The 23,245-nt window shown below is 47.5% G+C and overlaps 1 protein-coding gene across 1 annotated transcript in view; it reads right to left on the bottom strand.

The window, feature by feature from the left end:
- Window positions 1-6,110: 6,110 nt before the first annotated feature.
- The window catches only part of DDX46 (DEAD-box helicase 46), a 1,041,144-nt gene continuing 1,024,009 nt past the window's right edge, over window positions 6,111-23,245 (bottom strand). The window contains exon 23 of the mRNA XM_085617987.1: window positions 6,111-6,729. Within this exon, the coding sequence (XP_085474113.1) occupies window positions 6,682-6,729 (48 nt within the window). The 3' untranslated portion in view covers window positions 6,111-6,681. The remainder of the gene's footprint in view (window positions 6,730-23,245) is intronic.

Genomic DNA, 23,245 nt, shown 5'->3' with positions numbered 1-23,245 from the left:
TTTGCCTGCGGTGAGTCCTTTTTGCCCTTTCCAACTCTAAAATATCTCTCCAGATACTAAATGAACAAAAACTGCTTTCCCTTTCTCCTCAACGCCACAGCCTCTTATCTGAATCTCACTTACACAGGACGAACCTTTAGCAATAAATGTTCTGCTACGTAACACTAACTCAGCAATTGCTCACAGACAAGACATCCACGATTTGTTAGCAGATCGCAACCCTGATCTTTTTTTTCTACCGAAACCTGGTTTACCCTTCACATTGAACCATTTATCAAAGAATTGGTCTTCAAAGAGATAAGTAAATACCGCACTTCTAAATGCAGAAGTGGAGTCAGGGTCATTTACCGTGCAGACCATGACTAAAATTGACCATAGCGACTTCCTCTGATCACTTGCCAGTTGCATACAAAATTTCCAAAGTGAGAAACTTTTCTCCTAATCTACGGCCCTCCCAAAATGCCTACTTCATGCTTCAGCACTCTAGCTGAATACAACAGTGGTTTTTGTCCCACTAGCTATAATAACATTGCTTGAGGAGGATTTCAGTAGTCACAAATTGATGCCACCCGCTTCCCCACAACAGCATGTGGGAACAAGACCAGTCCACACCCACAAGCCTGTTACTCTGGGTCACTCAGACTACCATGTGCTGCACACAATTCAATTAGCCCACATGCTCAAGAGGTCTTGATCTTGGAGCTAGGAATCTGGGTTCATCGTGAGCAGCAGATCTATTGGTTAGTGGGCTAGCAGGCCGCCACATCACATGACACTAGCAAAAACTCCTGGTGAGATTATAATCACTACAAAACAAGATATACTACCATCACCATGCTACACGTGTGAAACCCATGACCGGGGCAGTAATCCAGCGGTCACTATGAGGGGTTCGCTTGGTGCACCTCTCCAGGTCCAGAAAGGCTTGAACCTCTTGTGAGTCAAGGGCAGGCCTCTGCGCACACTCTGGATTAGCAATAGGCTGGGACCAAAATCCAAAAAGCAGCATACCAGATACTTGCAGTTCAGGGGACATGACTTTTCACCATTCAGGAGACATTCCTTTACCAACACATGTACATTATCATCTCATTATCTGTCTTTGTTTTTCACTATTCACTTGTCATTTGATGCTCCATGACTTTAGACAGCAGCCACACACTAACACGAATGCACAGCTATGCACCAAAAACATCGACTGTGGCTGGCAGCACATCAGAATCTGGAAAAGGAAGTTCACTGCAAGTAAGGACTTTTCAGAAAATATTCTTATTGAAGTCTGCACCAGTATGGCTCTTCAGGAGAGAGCATGAGGTTACTGGAGGCATTCAGCTGCACAACAAGAGTGTGTCAGAAAGGCTGCTACTTTATAGCCTCGAGATTCCAACACGACTGCAGAGATTACAAGATGCTGCATGACTTGGCATGCGGTAGAATGTAATAGGGACTTTGCATATATCAGGTTTATCATTGAATGGAAATGTAAACACAATACAGTACAAGTTACTTACCTTTGGTAATGATGTATCTGGTACAGACGATTCTAGCCGCAGATTCCTTAACGTAGAATTATCCCCTGGGGTGAGACTGGACCTGGAAAACTTTCTTGCCCAGCATCTCTGCGCGCGGGGGGGGGGGGGAGTGAGGAACAGCACCAGTGGGCACCAAGGTACCAGGAGGCTACAACAGCAAAGCCAGAGCAGGGAAAGAGCAGAGCACCACTCTGAGGAACAACTGTGCAAGCCAAGGCGACAGCACCAGTTGGCACCTAAGTACCAGAAGGCCATAGCACAAAGCACCATTCCACGGAACAGCCGTGCAAACCAAGGCGACAGCAATCCTGGAGGCACAAGCATGTGAAAGCGGAGAAAGAAAGAAAGAGAAAGAGAGAAAGAAAGAGAAAGAAAGAAAGAGAGAAAATAGCTGAACACACCTTGGCCGCAAGCAGCAGACAAGGCAGGAACGGCTCCACCGCCAATAGCGCAGGCGGAAGAAGAAAGGCACAGTTGCGCAAAGCCGCCAGTGGAACCAGAGGCAGGGGCACAAGGGAACACATTGAATGCCACAACGGTGGATTAGAACAAGTAGGCCTGCATGGGCTTGCGCAGCAGGCAACACCACGGAACAGCACACCCAGGACAAGCCAGACGCCAGCTGAAGGCAGAGGCCAGGATGGACCAGGACACACCCCAAGGAGGGGCCGGTCCAGAAACACACACACACTGAAAGAAGTGGAACCAGGCAGGAAAGAGACCAAGCCGTCCCCCAGAACACAGAAGCCAAGGAAAGCCAATCCCTCTGGAACACCAGACAGAGGACCAAGCCGAAACACCGGACAGAAGTGCGGAACCGCCACAACATGATGTCGCAGACAGCAGGCCAGACTGGTCTAGCGACATAGCGAACAAGGAGAAGGACAGACCTGAGCGCAACGCAAGCTGCTTCAAGACAATCGGCAAGAAGATCGCACCTGCGACATACCGTGACGCCATGGAGAGCAAGGAGCCCGAAAAGGGCGACCACACCTCCCCAGCACATGACAGAGCTATGTAATCGCTACAATTACCCCACATAGGGTGTGTTACGTCCCAAAAAAACATGGGAACACCTCTTAGGATTTTTTTTTCTTTTTTCCACAGCAGAGGACAAACAGAAAGACCTGTGGGCAGAACCGCAGACGGCTTGCCAATCAGCCAATAAAGAAGACACAGAAAGCCTAATCTCAGGACCTACACGGGCTTACCAACAGCCAAAACCACAAGTCAAAAAAAAAAGGGCCGGACCAGCAGCCTACAGCACCGAAGGGCCAACTGAAGGACCCTGAAGGCACACCAACCAGACAGAACACGCAACCGGGGCTACCAAACACTGGACCCCAGAATAACAAGGGGAGAACATCTCCCAGAGCACAGCAGAGTACCGACATCCAGGTTTACTGATGGGGAGGAGGAGGAGGAGGAGGAGGAGGACGAAGCCCCGCAAGGAACCGCTGAATAGCAGAATCCGCCGGGGCATGAAACAAAAGAGTGATATCAAAAGGGAGGTCAACCAGACGCTCCCTAAAATTCTCAGGAAAAACACTGTCCCTCAACCAAGCATGGCGACGGAGGGCCACCGAAGAAGCCATAGTGCGACCAAGAGCCTCAGAGACATCCAGTGGCGAGCGAAGATTAAACGCGGCCAGCTCCCGGCCATCCAACACATGGTGCCGCAGATCAGCGCAGGCACCCTCCTGAGAATCACAAGACAGAAGGGACTCCGCGGAATCCCACAAGCAGGAAGTGGCTCTGGCCAACATGCAAAGTGTGTTGAACGCCCGCAAGGCAGCACTGGAGGAAGCGAAGATGTTATGCCCCCACGAATCTAACCACCGGGCCTCTCGTGACGGAGGAGACAACACTGAGGGCAAAGAAGGAAAGGCAGTCTGCAGAAGAGAGCCCCTGGTAGAAGGGTGGAAGGAAAGGCAGACAGGATCATGAGGGGCAGGACGGTGGCGGTGCAGAAGCGGCTGGGGCACCGGGTCCCCTGTGGCAGGACGTCCCCAGGCCCCCAAGAGAGAATTATGAAGCGAAGCTTCAAAAGGAAGAAGCAGCTCCCATCCGCCAGAGCCCTGATGGAGAACCTCAAGCAAATGGTCCGCGCGGAAATGGGCAGCCGGGTCGCCCATGCGCAAAATACCAGCAGCCGTGGAGACAGCCCAGGCGAAGGCAGCACTCGCTTCCATAGGGCAACATGGTGGGGAGAGCAATTCCTCCGTGGGAGACGGCTGTAAGCTAAGCCGGCTATCTCCCAGCCCAACCAGAGGAAGAAACGGTCAAGCGCGGACAGGAGAAGGCTGGACAGATGAGTGGGGAGCCTGGGGCGCCTCTGGGGAAGCCTGTGGGGACGGCGAAGAGCCCTCCTTGGAAGACGCTAGTGAAAAAGCCACGATGCGGCATCCCGTCTCCAGAGAAGAAGTTACAAAAAGTTGCCGAACCTCTGGAGAAGAGGGGGCCTACGAAGACGCATCGACGACCCGATGCCGTGGAGTCCGCCACAGGCGCCCGCTTGACGTAGACCGGCGCCGAAGGGGACGCCGAGACAACCTCCACCACCACCAGCTCAGCAGGGGAACGGGGCGGGGTTGGGATGGATAAAGAACGCCGCCGAAAAGGTGCCCACTCGACCTCCGACGAAGCAGCCGCCTGCGTGGAGAGACGAGGGGGACCCGGGAACGAGCCCCGGCCCCCAGCCACCCCCTACAGCGCCGCCAGGGGCGACAGCCGCCGGCGCATGAGCGGCGTCAGCTCAGCCTCAGACAAGGCCGCCGCCTGCCCAAAGGACCAAGGAGGAATAGAGGACGAGCCACGAGTCCCGGCAACCTTCCGCGACACCACAGGGACCCCACGGGGGTTTGTGGCAAGGCAGAGGCGCCGTGGGCCTAAGAACGGAACGCCGTAGGGCAACACCCCAACAACACTACACCCCCAAAACCTGGAGCTGAACCTGTCGGCGCCGGAGCCGCCGGCGACTCCGCAGAAGGCCCCGCACATGGCAAGGGATCCGTGGACGTCCCAGGAAAGGGAGGAGCAGCCAAGGAGGCCTGCCGGGCAGCAGCATAGGCCTCTATTTGGGCTCTGGACGCCCCCACGCTGGGAAACAGCGGGTAGGGTGGCGACGCTTGAGGCCGCACAACCCCCGAAGCACCTGCGCCCCCCATAGAGCGGGGACCGAGCCTCGGGGACAAGCTTCGACACTTCCCAACGGGCGAGCAACGCCGCTGCGGCCTCTGAGGAGAACTTTGTCGGAGACGGAAGCTGCGGTTCCTGGACCCTCCCGCGGGGGACGGATGCCGACCTTGACATGCGGGCTGAAAGGAACTTCATCTGGCGCTCCCACCGGGACTTCGGCTTCATCTGCTGACAAGTCTCGCAGTCCGTGGAGTCATGGTGCTCCCCCAAACACCACATACAAATGAGGTGAGGGTCAGACGCCGACATCTGGCATGCACAAGACCAGCACGTCTCAAAACCCGAAGGCATTCGCACAGTGCTCTAAAAAAAAAATAAACCGCAAAGCATGAAAAGAAGGCCTGAAAACAGGCCAGGGATACGATCCGGATCTGCGTGGCACGCGGAAAAGAAGGAAACTGACGTCAGCGCGCCGGGGTGGGGCTTATGTGACCTCGCCGACGTCACGCCTGCGGAAGACGTCAGGGCGGAGTTGCGTGGCACCGCCCCCCCCCCGGCGTGCAGAGATGCTGGGCAAGAAAGTTTTCCAGGTCCAGTCTCACGCCTGGGGATAACTCTACGTTAAGGAACCTGCGGCTAGTAGTCTATATCAGATGTATGTGTTAGTAACAGGTCAAATGCTTTGTACTTGCACTTTACTTGTGATCAATACATTTTGCAGACATCAAGCCTAATCCCTCATCACCTCATAACACTTTCTCAGTATTGGCAACACTACAAGACCCAGCCTTCTGCTCCATATGCATACCGTTGCTGACCGAGACCCCACAAACTCGCCTTTAATCGAAGGCTATCTTCTAGATAGATGCACTTTATGCAAAGGCTACCTTCTGGGTTGCTTTCTGGGTGCAAATATGGCGCTAACTGTGCCAAGTGGCCTTTATAGAGCTGGACAAAAACGGTTGCATGGCTTTAAACTCCTTCACTTTATAACATACAGAGATTCTATAAATCTGTAGAATGTGTGCTATCATACCAGCCTTTTCTAGTACATCAGTGACCTTTAAACTCTAAACTGGCGTTTTTATCTTGCCTGTATATTCTAGGTTGCCTCTACATTGTGGCACACTCTTCAAGAGCACTGCTGACTTCTGTAAAGTCTCCCTCTGTCAGAACTCCAGTCTGGATGGGGTGAGGGGCACACTATTGATCTCAACAAAGATTAAAATTGTGCTGCTGAGGTTTGTGATATAAAAAAGTGATCCATAAATCCACCTTGGTGTCAGGAAGAGAATATGGAATTTCCTCCACTCGACTATGGGAAAACATTACATATATATGTTACAAGTGTGCAACTAAATCAGAAGATTTACAAAAGAAAACATCATTTAGTTTGTCTAGTTAGATACACAACTGAAAAACGAAAGCAGAAACATCAAATGGCTTGGTAGTCATTTATTTACACATTTAGACAAAAACAAAATACTGATTCTTATATGCTAAAACCTTTACATAAGACATAAAAGGTATCCATCATACTTTGTTATGATGAATGTTTTAAAAACATTTTACTGTACACATTCCAACACTTCAGTCCATGATTTCAATGTACTCTGTCAAAATACAGAGTTGAATTGTCAGACTTTCTAGCTTCAACCATACTCGAAAAAAGTTCTCTTCTTCTCAAAGGTCAGTCTACTGCCATGACTAAGAACATTTTTATTCAATGTTTATACCTTGAACAACTCACAAACTTCACTATTTATGTCAAACACATCTGCCTGTGCATTCACAAAGATAGTTCAGCAAAGATAGCTCAGCAAGGAAAAACATTGTAAGCATTTGGATTTAATTGAACACCTTTTCCTTTGTGTTTTTGTCTTGTGGAATTCTGCAAGACTAAACAAAACAAAAATATATCTTAATGTACAATAAACAATGTAAAAAAGGACCAAAATCTCACAACGGTTTGATTTGTGAGCAGTTGATAGACGTCCACTGCTATTCGTGTTTACAACACTTTGTATCTTCCTTTGTTTGTCGGCTGGTATGAATTTTGCTGCAATAGAAAGAAAAAGCAAGTTATAAGAACATTTTTGATAATCATTTGCAAGTTCCTTCCTTATTGTCACAAATAAGCCTTCTTATTAATAGATTTCAGTTTCGAAGACAATTTAAAAATTTACCAGAAGCATTGTTTTTACAGTTTTCCTAAAGAGGCAACTTAACAAAATGCCACCAACCATAAAGCTTTCCAAGTCTTTTTAAGTGCCTACCGCCTACAGTCTGAGTCCTAGCAAAACATACTATATTTCTGGTTGCCCTGTGCATACCAGATAATGAAACCAATTTAGGGCCAGCTTCGAAGACTACTTAAAACGTAGTCCTAAATTTTAAGTATTAAGTCGCACATACTCAGAGAAAACACTTTGTGAATAGTGACCCTTGTGAAGAAGCACTTTGACAAATACAAATGGCAAATCTGTCATAAACTTGCAAAAGATAGTTTACAAAAGTGAGAAACCCTTGCGGCCATGGGGCACTCGTCTGAAACGCCATACACCAAAGTGAATTTGGCTCAAAATCATACAGAAACAATAATTTGTAAAGCCAATGTTCAAATGGGAAGCAAATCATTAATGATACTGGCCTCTGCAAACTATTGTGCAGATACCAAATTGACCCCTCAACATAACATTTATGAATTAAATTGACATAGGATAATATAGTAAATAGACAAAGAACGCCAATATTCATGGCATCAGCTATTTATTACTTAAGAAATGAATTTAAGATGGTTATGAGGGGTCCACATGAGCAAGTTGGAATATACCAGTGCTCAATCGTAAGGATTAGTTGACGGTCAAATCAAATTGGTAAAATCCTTACAAAAAACAACCAAGAATAGTCACAGCTGACAGCTGGAGAGGGTTTGGGGTGGGTGGGGTTGAGGCAGAGGGGTGTTCGGACAATGAATGTTGAGGGCTGGGCGGAAGGGTCCCCAGCACACCCTTGAGAGAACTGCAGGAGATGCAACTGTACATTACTCACATACAAAGCACCACCGTCATGAGAACTATCACTTAGTGCTGTTACAGGCTCTTCATGGGACCTATGTCTTTGGAATATCTCAGGCAACGTACATAGCATTCTTACAGCCATGCTCTAGTCGATTACCTTGGCCTATCCCTATTTCTGAAAACCAGGGACTCACTTTCAAGTGACTTATTGTTGATCAACCATGCGCTCCAAAACAAAGAGTGTACTTTTATTTTATGCCTAGCCAGAGTATATGAGCTTCACACACCTAGCCATACAGAGAGTTAATACTACCTTTCATTTCAAAATAACAGACAAATCAGAGTTACGCTTTCCCAGAATGGCTGAACTCCCACATCATGACATAATTGGCATGAAGGTCCCTACTTCCAACCTGAAACTAATTGGAGTAGGGTCTGCCATCGGCCTCATGGTATGTAATCTGCATCTGTTAAACTGCACCCTATGTAGAATCTTGAATTGTTGAAACTTCAGACTGACTGGATGACAGCCTCTCTTGACATAATCAGCACTTCAAATCAAAATTTGTACTAAAGCATCCCCAGATCAGCATTCCATCTTTGTCTCAAGTTGCACAGATTGTCCAGTACATGGCACGTCAGCACTGCAGGTTTTCAGTTCTGCCCCAGTCAATACTACCATCAGTGGGGTGGGGTCAGTTGGGGGGTAAAGGCCAAACATCTGGTTGACACAGTTGTTGTAAAGGGAACCTGGGACAGTTCGCAGTCTATGCTATTTTGGGTTAGGGAGGGGGGCCAAGGGAGTTTGCTAAGTTTCACACATAGTTCAGATGACACTAACGAAGTATCAGGGAGGGCACAGTCCCTTTTCCTCTCCAAGTATAGGGAAGCATTTCTTACTGAATGCTGGAGTATTGTCTGCCTTGTGCAGCGATTGTATTTCGGCTGTTATAACCCCACAGACGGTGACAGATATCAATACAGACAGTAATGGGACCAATGTTAAAGCGAAGCATCAAGCTGATGTTCAGGAATGTCAACGGGCTGGGTGACAAAACAAAGAGGTCTATTGTATTGCAATATGTAAAACGACATGTGCCGGATGTGATCCTTTTACAGGAGATGCATTTAATGGGGAATGCTTGTAAGGCATTGAATAGGTGGGGATACCACCTAGCGGCCCACTCCGCATTCAGCTCGGGTTCCAGGGGTGTAGGTATGATGATGAAAAAAACCTTCCAGGTGGTAATCGATCGTACATGGACAGACAACCTGGGCAGGTTTGCAGCAGCCTCAGGGAGGTGGGAATGCCAAACTCTAAATCTGGTCTCCGTGTATGTGCCACCCGGTCTCCAAACACTAGCCCTCCAGGACCTGGGATCTTCTGTTTGACCGCCCTGAGGGGAACCTTCTCATGGGTGGGGATTTTAATTTTATTGTTTTGGGCCTCCTAGATCGGTGCCCACCGAGAGAGTTGCCACCCTTGCGTACGCAAATTCACGGTTTTCTGGGGCAATGAGGTTGGTGGATGCCTGGCGGGCTCTCCACCCGCTGAAAACTCAATACACAATACACATTCTACTCTGGGGCCCACCATAGCCTATCTAGGATAGACTATATGATAGTGCCGGTGGCTCAGCTAGGACAGCTTAGCAAGGGGCATCTAGGATCACTCCCCGATTTGGGCCCGGATGGAGGTTGAGGAGCCGCAGGTAGGCAGGATAGTTCCAATAAACCCATTGTTCATTAAAGACCCAATGATCAGGGGAAGACTAACCAATGAATTGGAGCTTTATTATCAAACAAATGAGGGCACGGTAGAGTCCGCGTTGACCCTATGGGAGGTTTTTAAAGTAGTGATAAGGGGCTATGCGCTCTCCCTGATAGCTGGGACTCGGAAAGAGGCGGCCGCGCAATTATTAGGGCTGGAGGCAGACATATTGCACCTAGAAGGGTTGAGGCAAGATTCACAGTCAGAAGAAACCAAGCACTTGCTGAAGCTAAAAACAAAAGAATGCAAGTCAATAGTAAAAAGACGCAGCCAGGGCACATCACAGAGCCACGCTTAGTAGAATCTACGATGTCGGGGATAAAGCGGGGAAGCTGCTGGCATGGCTGGATCATTGTGAACAAGCTAACCGACTGGTAGTGGAATTGACATGCATCTCAGGCAAGCAACTCACTGACCCACAGGAGATCGCTGATGAATTCGGGAGATGCAGAAGTGGTCTCCCTGTTAACTGATATACCCCTGCCCACTCTCTCTCTAGATGACTGGACTGACTTGGAGGCAGAGCTTGCAAATACGGAGGTGGAGAGAGCAATAATAGATCTCCAGGCAGGTAAGGTGATGGGGCCCAAATGGTTTGCCTATTGAATTATATAAACTGGCTTTAAGCAAATTGGCCCCACATCTCACGAAAATGTTTCTGGAGAGTCGAGAGCAAGGGTCCCTCCCGCCGGACCAGAGACTGGCCACTATTGTGGTCACCGACAAAAGTGGGAAGCCCAAAGACCAGTGTCCCTCGTATCGTCCAATTTCCCTGCTTAATGCTGAGGCTAAGATCCTTGCGAAATTATTGGCAACCCGTCTGTTGCTCGTCTTAAGCAAGCTTGTGCACCCGGATCAGTCCGGCTTTATGCCGGCGAGGAATACCTCACTTAATCTCCGGCGGTTACATGGGGTAATGGGATGTCTGGATACGCTACGTGAAGACGCCGTGGTGGCACCCTTAGACGCTGCCATGGCGTTTGATACTATCGAGTGGCCCTACATGTTTGCGGTCCTGAAGAAATTTCGGTTTGCTCCAGATTTTTTGAGTTGGGTCCAGCTCCTATATAGCGATCCAATGGCTCAAGTCGTGGTCAACAATCGGAAATCCCCAGTGTTCGCCCTGGAGAGGAGTACCAGACAGGCTGCCCCCTTTCCCCGTTGCTGTTGCTTTTTGCCCTAATGATGGAACCATTGGCAATGTGGATACGGAAAGACCCTATAATGAGGGACCTCCGGTGGTCGGCGGACTGGGAAGATTGCATCGCCTTGTACGCTGATATTTTATTATATACGGCGTCGCCCGGGCCCTCTCTAAACAGAGTGTTACATATCTTCACTAGCTTTGGGAAACATTCAGGTATTCGTATTAATTGGTCAATGTCAGTTATCTATGTCCTCGGAAGCAAATTTCCCCCCTACCCAGGGGCTACTCTATTAGTGAGGCGGTTGAGGGTTTTACTTATCTAGGGATTTATATCACCAGGGACCCGGCTCGGTACTATGAGCCGAGCCTCTTAAACCCGTTGCAGAGGCTGAGAAATGATACCAGACACTGGAAAACATTCCTACTGTCCCTGCTTGGGCACGCTGCACTTTTTAAAATGATGTCTTTACCATGTTTCTTGTACGTTCTGCACAACACCCCAAGTCCAGACGGCTCTGAGTAGTTTAAAGCTATAAAAAACTCCCAGAGGGAACTCCTATGGGACAGCAAACCACCCCGAATATCCACTCAGAAGCTTACAAGGGGGTGGTATGATGGGGGTGGGTCTCCCTGATATCAGGAGATACTTCTGGGCCGCGCAACTAGCCACCATCAATCAATGTAGCTACAGGCCTCAGGGGATCCAGGGTACCAGATGGACAGGTGGCTGCTCCCTGGTGGGGATTTTACAAGAGTACTATACACCAAGTTACACCGGACAGGCCCCACTGCTCATGCGGTGCACGTATGGAGGGAAGCTACAAAGAGCAATGGTTGGGAGGGACGAATCACAAGGGTTACTCCACTCTGGGATGCGGACAAGTTTGGTAACCTACGGACGACATTTGGCTTTGATCGGTGGGACATAATAAGTATCTCCAAGGTCGGCGATCTATGTAGAACTGGTGGTGTGGTCGCTTTTGCGCTGCTCCAGGCTAAGTACAAGATGGCAGAAACCGAGCGCTTCCGGTATCTGCAGATAAAACATGCTTTGCAAGCAGTAGTCCCAAGGGGGGAATCCCTTCCGGAGTCCTCTCAGCTAGAAGACAGGATATTGGACGAATACATGCCCCAAAAATCTATCTCTATGGCGCACAAAAAGTTAATCAATGATATGTCAGACCCCCTTGTGCGGCTCTGGGCTAGGTAGGAGCATGATGTAGCGGGTTTGGAGGACGACGAATGGATGGAGGCCTTGGCCTTCCCTAAAGAGATAGTTATTTACTCCAGACTCAGACTGGTACAACTGAAAATACGCCACAGGATTTACCTCACCGGGCCTGTACTAGTGTGCATGGGTTAGGGCCCGACCTGGGGTGCATGCGGAGATGTAGCAGGACGGCACCTTCACACACATTATCTGGGAATGTGTACATATACAGAATTAGTGGTCGGGGTTGATTGGGTGTATGGAAGAGGTAATGGTTGTCAAAATCGAGCCTCATATAAAGCTGTGCCTCTTGAATATATGGGGACCCACAGATCTAAACAGTAAAGAGAAACTTTAGGTGATGTTAGGGACTATGATTGCGAAGCGGAACATTGCCAAAACATGGGGAGCCCAAGAGTTACCAACTATCGTAGAATGGCAGAGGGACATGGATTGGTGCATGCTGATGGAGCGAACAATTTACGAATCAAGAGGGTGTCCTAAAAAGTGGTCGCAGTGATGGGGAAAGTGGAATGTTTACAGGGGGTGGGGGGGGGGGGGGGGGGAGGGATTCTGTGAACCCCCAAGGGTGGAACATGTCCAAGATCTCAGGGAATGAGGGTGAATGCGATCCAGTGGGTCTTCGCATGATTATGTACAAGCGGTGGGTGGTGGTCGAGTGCAATGCTGCAGACGTACTCCCTAATGACTATGATTGCGCAATAATTATATGTGTCAAGTTATTAATAAAAAGAATAAAAAAATATATATATATATTACCATCAGTACCATAGTTTTTATCAGAACATGGTGCTGTGAGGCCCTCATGTCAGTTGTACAGCTCTGCAGTGAATGCATAACCCTGAAGGTACTGTATGTACTATTCAGCTTTCAGAAGCCCAAATTCAAAAGATCATTCAGTAAACATCTTCGTTTCATTTCCACCTGTGAGGTCACCCAAATGTCGATTAATACCACCAGTTTGCCAAATTCTTCATCATCCCTGCACTGGGGAGTTAGTTCCTTTCATGAGAGTACTTTCCCTGCACCCCATTTTTGTGGCTGCCTTCCCAGATCAGATAACTGTTCTCATAGCTTGCAGTAAGCGCCCCCCTCACCCTTCCACCCAAGCACATTTCCCCTCGCTTGCCCCCACACTATGGAAGCGTAGGTATATTCTCCTTTTCACAGCCAACTTGTTGCTTCAAATTTAAGATTTGTTTCTTGTACTTGCTCTATTTGGGATTCTGATGAGGAGTTATCTATATACAGGGAAATGCTTTGTGACAGATTCAACTGACTCAGTGATGAGAGCTGCAACTTCAATCCATCCACGCCAGCGGAGGGCCATAAAAACTAGGATATCCTTATCTCCAATTACTTTAGTGTGCATTTTAGGACAAAAGTCAGTTTGTAGGGGGGTTTAATAACTGCATGGCGGCCTGTGGATACCTACGCAAGGCTGGTACAGCTCAAATGAGGTAGCTATGCGCTTTAGTAATCACATTATTTTATTATTATCCAGTATCATGGCCAAGGCCCAACTACCTTGTGCATGAAGAATGAGTCTCAAACCCAACATCTGCCTATCCACAACATATTAAAATAAATCCGAAATAATGGGCAAGAAACAGCTTGATGAAGCACAAGATTTCAGCATCTGTGGAGCTCAGATAAAGGGAACAGACACCACCGGCTCCTTTGCGGAGTCGCACCTTGGCAGAATAGCAGCCTCTGCAGTATTCCTGCTTAGTGCTCAACTGCAAATTTCAAGACTGTTTGACAGATCCAGTCTGATCCCTGTTAATACTTCTAGATGGTGTATGTGCAGGACATAGTATCTGTTAGAAATTTACAGCACAGGCAAAGGTCACACTTAGTGGGTTTGAGATTAGGTTATTAGATCTATTCTGCACCTAATTAACAATATTTGTATTTTTCATTATCTCAATAGATAATTAGGCTTGGATTTGTAAACAAGCTCTGCGGACTCCTTTCTTAGCCAATATTTTGAAGCAGTGCATGTATAATGAAATGTTTTTTATCTTAGCCATTCCCACTAGATAACAAGTCAAGACCGAGGGGCCTTCACTATGGATGGCTGTTAAAGTAATTTCTAGGTTATGACCTTTCAATGGACTGTTTCCATGGGTAGCAGGGGTAACACTGATTTGCATATGATGAGGTCCAAACTAAGGTGGCACGGTGAACAAAAGAACTATGGGTTGGGATGTTACCCAAGCGATTACCAGTGGTTAGACAAATTGCAAGAATTCCTACCATCACTTTTTGTGTGGTTGACCTGTCACTAGTCTACCATCAGTTACATTGAACCTCCGGTTCCAGCTCAACGACTGTCCGGGGCACCGACGGAGAGAGCAGGGCCCCCTTCCCGGAGTTGTTACCAGGTTGAGGTGAGGGTGGATATCCAACTATTTGGATATACCCAGTAATATCGAAGACATATGAACTGATTACTGGTGTAGTATCAAAATGTATTGTTTGTTTGTCTGAGCACCAAATAGCAGCAGCTTATTGTTTACACACGGTCCTGAAGAAAGCCCGGATACTTCTCTACAGATCAATAGGGCTGAAACATGTTGACCTTTTACATCGAGCAGTTTAAAGCTCTATACTGCTCTATTTGCACTGCTTTTTAACCCTGATGGCGAAACCTACAAAATAAAAATATTTTGGTTCTCACCACTCAGTTTTAACTTCACCACACTCTTTTTCCTAAATTAGCTTATTGTTTGCGCTGCTGTTTTCTCACTCCACTCACCGCATAAGGGACTAAAAAGGATCTCCTTTGTATACAGCCTCATCTTTACATATAACATCCCTGGACTCCTCCCTCACAGTGAGGGGGTTGTAGCCCTCGGTGGAACTAGGTTTTTCCATCGGGAGAAAGAACTCAATGATGAAGCATGTCACCTAGGGTGCGTTTGGGTTCCAGTCCTATAAAGGGATTTTTCCTAGTGGGAGTTTACCGTAACTAACCTCTGTCACTTGTGATCATTGTTCACTCTTAGACCCAAGATATTTCTTTGTGTTTTGTAGTAAACTTGATTGTGGTATCACTATCTTGCAGGTCTATAAACTTTTCTCCCTTGGACCCCCCCCCCCCCTCCATTGTTGTATTTTCTATGTTGGGATGTTACCCAAGCGATTACCAGTGGTTAGACAAATTGCACAAAATTCCTACCATCACTTTTTGTGTGGTTGACCTGTCACTAGTCTATCATCAGTTCCATTGAATTGCACCTTTGTCTGGCTCTGAATTTTCTATATAGAATCTCCAGCTTCTACTCTTACTTGTTAGGATCTCGCTAACCAACTCTCTGAAATCATCCCAAATGTATTACGACAACCACATTTTTTAGGGTTCTCTCAAAAGAAATTGATTCACTTGTAGAAGACTCAGATAGCTGCACAGCGCTCCAGTAAGGCTACCCTTATAGATGGGTACAAGAGAATACATCTACGACAGTTGAGGGCTCTTCGTGAGTTACTAGTCTTCAAGGGGTACTCACCCAGCAGGATACTACTCTAAACATCGGATTTGCTGGGTAGTATCTTCATGCAGATGTATTATTCTAGCACTGCATTCTGGCTTAATTCCAACAAGTCTTTCTAATGGTTTTATTGTCATTGTGAGCTGATGGCTCTAGTTTGTAAAAAATTATTCTGCTACGTTTACTTTTCTGGTCCAGCATTCTGGTATCTTTGTCCTCCTTTCAGAGAATTTCAATGACTTTTTTTGGCAAAGCATTCTGTGTAACTTTCCTTCTTTATCATTTTGATGCAACTATGGAGTTCGTCTCCCACAACATCCAACAGTCCGCAAACACAAACCATCACTTTCCACTAGGTTTTTCTGTCACTCAGGAACAAGACTGATTCGCATATGGCTGGGTTTAATCTGGGGTGGCAGGGTGGGCAAAATAATTTTTACCTGGGCCGCATTCCAGGCCTTAGCTAAAGGCGGAGATTAATTCAAGCATTACATCCATCACTTTTTTTAAAATTGTTCATTATGACGCACTATCTGCAACGGATTTGCCTCGATGTGGGTCCCGTGTTCACTATGCCACTGGAGCCAAGCTGCACCTCACTGAAGAGTCCTGCATAGGCTGAAAGGGGTCTTAGGTTACTTGTGTTGCGGTTATGGGAGGATCTGGTTTAACAGTTCAGGGTGGACTGTTCCTATTGGAGAAGGACCAAAGCTGATTTGCATATGGCTGGGTCTAATCTGAAATGCCATGTGGGCAAAAGCAAAATAAGGACCGGGATTCGGACAGAGTGCCAATGGTTAAGATTAATTCAAGCATTTCATCCATTACTTTTTTGTATTCCCCACAGCGAAAACCAAGCATCCCAACTTCAAGATTACAAACTTCATGACTGCAGCATCTACCAGCCACAATCAAATCATCCTAACTTGTTTATGCCAGGCAGACACATCCAAAGCCAGCACAGTTGTGGAGATTCAACTCAGTGAATAGATAACCGATAACCAGGCCTTAATCCATTCGAACTCTATGAATGCCAACCCCTCTGCACCATGGTAAACCCAGGAAAGCATTGACAACAAATGAACCATCAGATGACAATAGAAATATTATGCTCTCAGGCAGCTCTTCACAAAAGCAAAGGCAACCAGTTTTGACAGGATGATCAACAGCAACACCTTCCACGAAGACTACCCAGCCCACGTTTGTTCCGCAGTGCAGTATGGAAATGGCCACCAATCAAGTGGATAAAAACAGTTGACAGTGCAATCCATATTTTCATCCTGATTGAAGTCACTGTAGTGTTTGATATGTTGACCTTTGTGCCCCAACCCAATGGCCTCAGTCTGACTAGGCGTCAAAGTTGGCCTGCAGTGGTTTACTTGACATTCAAAGAACAAACCCTACCTGATCCACATTAAGTTATTACATATCCAAGATCATCCCAGCTACTTATGGCATCCTCCAAGGCGCCATCCTCTCATCCCTGATCTTGCATCACTACGTGCAGTCCCTGAGAATCCTACTGGCAACAATGTTTATCTAATAGTGTACAGACAACACTCTACAGAACCTGAAGAATCTCTGTTTTTCACAACATCACCCATCTGAATTAGTGCATAGCCACCATCCAAACATCAATGTCCAAGTGCAATTACATGCTGAACGGCACTAAGACATACTGTGTACTACTCACTAGTGGCCACAAACATGTTCAAAATGAATCTTGACTACTTCATACCACGAACAGTGCCATATCCTTGGTCTTTCCGTATAAGCCTACCTTAGACTGAGAACCTACAATGTGCACAAGATGAATGTTTGGCACCACCTAACCTAACTCCTCAGAGAAAAGCACTAAAAGTATTAATGTTTTGACAACACTTCGCTGGGGAGAATCCTCTGCTGACCAATGTACAAAGTCACAAGTGACAGAGCTCAAGATCATCCTACATGCACTAATGTATCATTATAGTTTTCTTAAATTAGAAATAAACGTTCTGACACTCTTGCCTACTTGCATCACTTTCAAGATCTGCTGCGTCATCTAAAAGGGAACAGACTCCAACTCATCTCTGTACCTGGCAACCAGATTAGGAGCTCCGGCGGAGCATCCAAAATGTGCACCATTGCCAGAGTGTAAATCAAAAAGGACAAGTTAACATGCGATGACTCATCTAGCTTTACTTCAAGAGTGTAGAACTCCATTCATCGGGTCCACCACACCCCTTTGCTCTCCCCACGTAGATTGAGATGAAAGCAGCCTAATCTCTTAAAGCAACATGTCAGTGTATCCACACTGCTGCAAGACACAAGTAAAAGGGCTATACTCCTTATCCATTTTCTCTCCTGCGACCTGCAGTCTCCCCACCTTCGCTCCTACTTCTTTAGCCTCCTCATCTTATTTACTCTTCCCATATCTCCTCCAGTCCTCACTAGACCCGAGCAAAATATAAAATAGGTCTTCATAATTTGCTTAACACTAGTTAAGTGAAATTCACCATTAGGCCAAGTTGCATAATTATTCTGTCGTTCACAGCAAAATAACAGGGCAGTAGTGCAAGAGCTGCTGCTGTTTGAGGCAACTGTGTTTGTCCTGCGATTTTTCGGGTGCAAAATGCATCTTGAAGTCAAAAATCAAAGAGGATTCATTTTGTTGTAAAATTTAGTGCTAAATGACTGATTTACATTTAGCATAAATATGCATATTTTTCCTGAACTTTGGCATTATCACGAGAAAGCAAATTACATGAACTTTGCACACCAGTCATCTCCTTACGAACACTTTGTAAACACCTTTTGCACCATGCTATGCAGCAATGAGGTGGGTGGAGGTGACATGCTCCCTGCGAACTGGCCAGTTAAATGCGAGCAACACATAGTGGCGGGGAGTGGTGAAGTTGGTTGGGTTGAGATTTGCAGTTCTGTTTGTGTACTACTGTTAGAACGTAAATGAAGAGATGTAGCAGTCCATTGGATAAATGGAGATGGCTAATCATCAAGGCTTAAAGCAGGAAACACACTAGCTATATGGCGAGGGCCCACAGGGAAACCTTACACCATATTAACGGAGCATTCTCTCATGGAATCTCAATGGGCTAAGCAGTATTAGAAAATTGGAATGTTGAGCACTCCATTGAAGACAATGGAGTGCTCCAGGCTTCTAATAGCTGGTAGGAGTCCGGAGCGCAACATTCAAACGTATTTTTCATTTCACAGCTGTTGCTGTGAACAAAGGCCTCTCGGATCCCAAGGGGACTCAAACCTCCTCGGGCTCCAAGAGGCCTTTGTTTTTTAACTAATTAAAAAATTCTGCCCTCTGGGGAGGGATGTTCTAGAGCCCTCTGTTGCGGGCTCTATCAGCCATTAAAGGCCCACTCCCTTGTTAAACAGTGGAGAGGGGCTTTAATGGCCTGTAGAGCCCACTACGTCAGGCTCTAAGGCTATACAATAAAAAAAGGAGTCGTCCATATATGGATATCAATCCCTTTTAAGGAGGGGAGATAAATGGACGGACCCTCAAGAGCAATACAGTGGTGTCTGTAATCTGGAATGGGATGCACCTCAATTTGATCCGTGTTTTCCTGCCGCCCAGTCTAGAAGTGGATATTCTGAGGCTGGAAGTGCAATACATCTTAGAGAAGGACGCCAATTTAGGCCACATGTTAAATTTGAAACAGAGGGAATACCTGGACAATGATAAAGCCCGAAATCAAGTCCTGGCTAACCAAAAGAGGTTCTATGACATCAGGAACAGGGCAGGAAAGCTACTGGCTTTGTTAGGGAAACAGGATCAGGGAAGTGGGCGAGTTTTTGAGTTAAGAGCGGTAAACGGTAAAGAAAATCAAAGGGAATTACAGATTTCATAGTATTACAAATTCCTCTATCAGACAAACTCTAGGACAGGGGGGGATGAAATCCAAGCTTGTTTGAAGGATTTCAGCATACCCAGGTTGTCTGACAATGGGAGGAATAAGCTGAAGGCAGAAAATACTTAAAGTGATATTGGAGCTGTAATACAGGAATTCCAGTCTTGGAAGGCTCCGGGACCCAATGACCTGCCAACATCAGTTCTGTAAGGTAATGGCAAGTAAGTGGACTACCCATCTCTGAAATATGTCAGAAGTGGCCAGGATCAATTGGAATCTGCCCTGTGTCCTCCACATGGCCATGATTGTAGTAATTCACAAAATGGGAAAACCTCCCGATGAATGAAGGTCATAGCCCTAATGAACATTGAAACAAAAAGACTGACAAAGGTGATGGCCTCTCGACTAAAGGAGGACATTAAAACATTAGTACATCCTGAGAAATTTGGCTTGATGCCAAACAGAGGCACCTAACTTCAGGTGTCTTTTTGGCATAAACAAAAGGTGTGTGCAGGTGCAAGCTGCCATGTTGCCATTCGGCCACAAAGACATTCAATACTCTTGAGTAAACATGTATGTTTGGAGTACTGACTCATATGGGATTTGGTCCAAAATATATGGTGTGAAATTGCTCTACACGGAGCCGCTGGCCAGAATGAAGGTCAATAGGACAATGTTGGACCCATTTATACTGGGTAAAGAGATGCATCATGGGTGTCCATTATACCAAAGACATTTGTGCTAGCATTGGAGTCTCTCTGGCTTGTTGGGTGCTGAGAGATGTTCTGGTGAGAGGTCGGAAGTGGGAAAGCATGTGGGATGAGCAGACTTTCTTGTATGTAGATGATATACTTCTATACATAGTGGAGCCAGAGGTAACAATTGACTGCCTGCTCGAGTTATTCACAAGATTTTACAGGTGTTCGGGGTACTGCATAAACTGGGGGGAAATCACTGTTAAAGCCCATGTCAGCATGGCTGCCTGCTTTCGAATTTCAGGGCCCATTTTACCATAATGTGTTTAGATGACTTCCAATACCTGGGAATTAATATTACACTGAGTTCGTCAGCCTCCACATCTACACAGTACTAAGTAAATGCATGACAATGTAAGACAGTCGTGCATCCAGCAATTGTTCCAACTCGGACAGGCAGAAATGTTCAAGGTGATTGTGCAGCCAAAATGTATATATGTATTTCAAAACACACAGTATTGGCTCCCAGAAGAATTCTTTAGGAAGGTAAAAACCAAGTTATCGTTGGTCCTTTGAGATATGGGGCCACCTCACAAAGTTGATCAAGGGGGTCTATCAGAGGGAATTGCTCTAGCAGACATATTATTAAGCCTCTCAATTAGTGGTGATAAAGAACAAGTTACTTACCTTTGGTAGCGATGTATCTGTAAGAAACATTAGTTAGATTCCTCACATTAGAATATCCCCAGGCGTCAGGCTGGATCCGGAAAGATTTTTCATCAGCAATACCCCTTGCGCGTCCCTAGGCGTCGTCTGCAGCTCCGCGTCAGTCGTTGGCGTCGTGCGCCGGAATGACATCGGAGTACTTAGACGCCGCCCTTGCGCGCTGACGTCAGTTCTTGTACATAGCTTTCCATGCCAGGAACGCAGAGCCATGCAAGAGACCGACACTGGTGCCAAAAAATCTAGGGCCCTAGAAAGGATAGCCTTAACCCTAGAGGTCGGTTCGCAGAACGGGGAGGATGGGCGGCGTGGTGAGGAATCTAACTAATGTTTCTTACAGATACATCATTACCGAAGGTAAGTAACTTGTTCATCTGAAAGAAACACGTTAGTTAGATTCCTCACCCTAGAATAGATACCCCAGCAATACCAACCCTGGTGGTTGGTCTGCGAACCAAGATCACACCAGAAAGTCCTGGAGAACAGAACGGCCAAAGAAGTCATCTCTCCGGACTTGGCTGTCCAGGCAATAATGCTTGGCAAACGTGTGCAGCGAGGCCCACGTTGTCGCCTGACAGATGTCCTGCAAGGGAACTCCCCGTCCCAGGGCAGTAGTCGCTGCTGTGGCCCGGGTGGAATGGGCTCTCAGCCCTACAGGAGGGTCCTTTTTAGCCAAGGAGTAACAAGCTTTTATACACAATACGACCCACCGCGAGATGGTCCGCTTGTGTACTGCCCTTCCGTTCTTAGCACCCACGTATCCAACAAAAAGCTGGTTGTCCACCATGAACTGTTTGGCGCGGTCCAAATAAAAGAACAGCGCCCGTTTTGGGTCCAGACGGGTGAGCCTCTCTTCCTCTTTCGAAGGATGCGGAGGCGGAAACAAGGTGGGCAACGTGATAGATTGTCCGATGTGAAAGGGAGTTACCACTTTCGGAAGAAAAGAAGGACGAGTCCGGAGGAAAACCTTGTCCGGATGAACAGAAAGAATAGGAGGCTTAGACAATAGAGCCTGGAGCTCACTCACCCGTCTAGCTGAGGTGATAGCTACCAGGAAAGCAGTCTTAAGAGTCAGAAGACGAATGGGACAATTGTGAAGAGGCTCAAAGGGAGCGCACATCAGAAAAGTCAAGACTAGATTCAAATCCCTCTGAGGCATTACGAAGGGGACAGGAGAAAACATGTGAGTAATGCCCTTGAGGAAACGAGAAACAGGGGATTTGAAAAGAGAAGGCTGATCAGGAAACCGCAAGAAAGCAGAAATAGCTGAAAGATAACCTTTAAGCGTGCCCAGAGCAGAGCCCTGCTGGGCCAGAGAAAGAAGAAAGAGTAGAACCTCAGAAAGCGGGGCGGAAAGGGGATCCACAGCCTTTGATGTGCACCATGCAACAAATTTGTTCCACCTGCAGGCGTATACCGTTTTTGTGGAGGGACGCCTGGCTGCCAGAATAACGTCACAGACTTCAGGAGGCAAGTCAAATGGCATCAACTGTCGCCGCTCAATCTCCACGCATGGAGGTGGAGGCTGGACAGGTTCGGGTGGAGGACCGTCCCCTGCTGCTGCGACAGAAGGTCCTCCTGAAGAGGCAGTCGTATCGGGGGGTCGATTGACATACTGAGTAGCTCGGGATACCAATACCTTCGTGCCGAATCCAGGGCCACTAAGATGACTTGGGCCCGGTCGCGCCTGATCTTCTTCAGCACTCTGGGCAGAAGTGGTATAGGCGGAAAGGCGTACAACAGACCGCAACTCCACTTGCGACGAAAGGCGTCCCAGAGTGAGTGCCGCCTTGGAAACTCCAACGCACAGAACTGCGGACATTGCGCGTTCTCTTCGGTGGCGAATAGATCTAACCAAGGCTCTCCCCACTGCAGAAAGAGGCCTTGCGCCACGTCTGAGTTTAGACGCCATTCATGATCCATCATGCACTGGCGGCTGAGTTCGTCTGCTCTGGCGTTCAGAGAGCCCGCCAGATGTTGAACCACCAGGGTGATGCCCTGGTGTTCCAGCCATGTCCAGAGGCGCAGCGCCTCCTGACAAAGGGTCAACGACCCCACCCCGCCTTGTTTGTTGCAATACCACATGGCGGTGGTGTTGTCCGTTAACACCTGCACCACACTTCCCCGGACAGAGGGAAGGAATGCCTTCAGTGCAAGCCGGATCGCTCTCAGCCCCAAAAGGTTGATATGGAGCCGAGTCTCCGCTGGAGACCAGAGTCCTCTGATCTCCGCCTCCCCCATGTGGCCCCCCCCATCCCAGGAGGGACGCATCCTTCACTACCACGTGCTCCGGTTGGGGTAGGGAAAGGGATCTGCCGCTGACCCAATCGCGGTTTGTGAGCCACCACTGCAACTGCTTCGCAGTGCCCTCCGAGATCAAGACATGGTCGGACAGGTTGCCCCGATGCTGGGCCCACTGAAACTTCAGGTCCCACTGCAGAGACCGCATCCGCCACCAGGCGTGAGGTACTAACAGGATGCAGGAGGCCATCAGCCTCAGAAGCGGCAGCACCAACCTGACCGAAACCCAGGACAGAGGCCGGAAGATGGAAATCAGGGCCTGAATGTCCCGGACCCGCTGATCCGGCGGATAGACCCAGAACTGCGCCGCATCGAGAACTGCTCCGA

This window comes from Triturus cristatus, chromosome 7 (genome assembly GCF_964204655.1).
Source record: "Triturus cristatus chromosome 7, aTriCri1.1, whole genome shotgun sequence".
NCBI lineage: Eukaryota > Metazoa > Chordata > Amphibia > Caudata > Salamandridae > Triturus > Triturus cristatus.
Note: the sequence above shows the minus strand (reverse complement) of the source record. Positions and strands in the feature narration are given on the sequence as shown.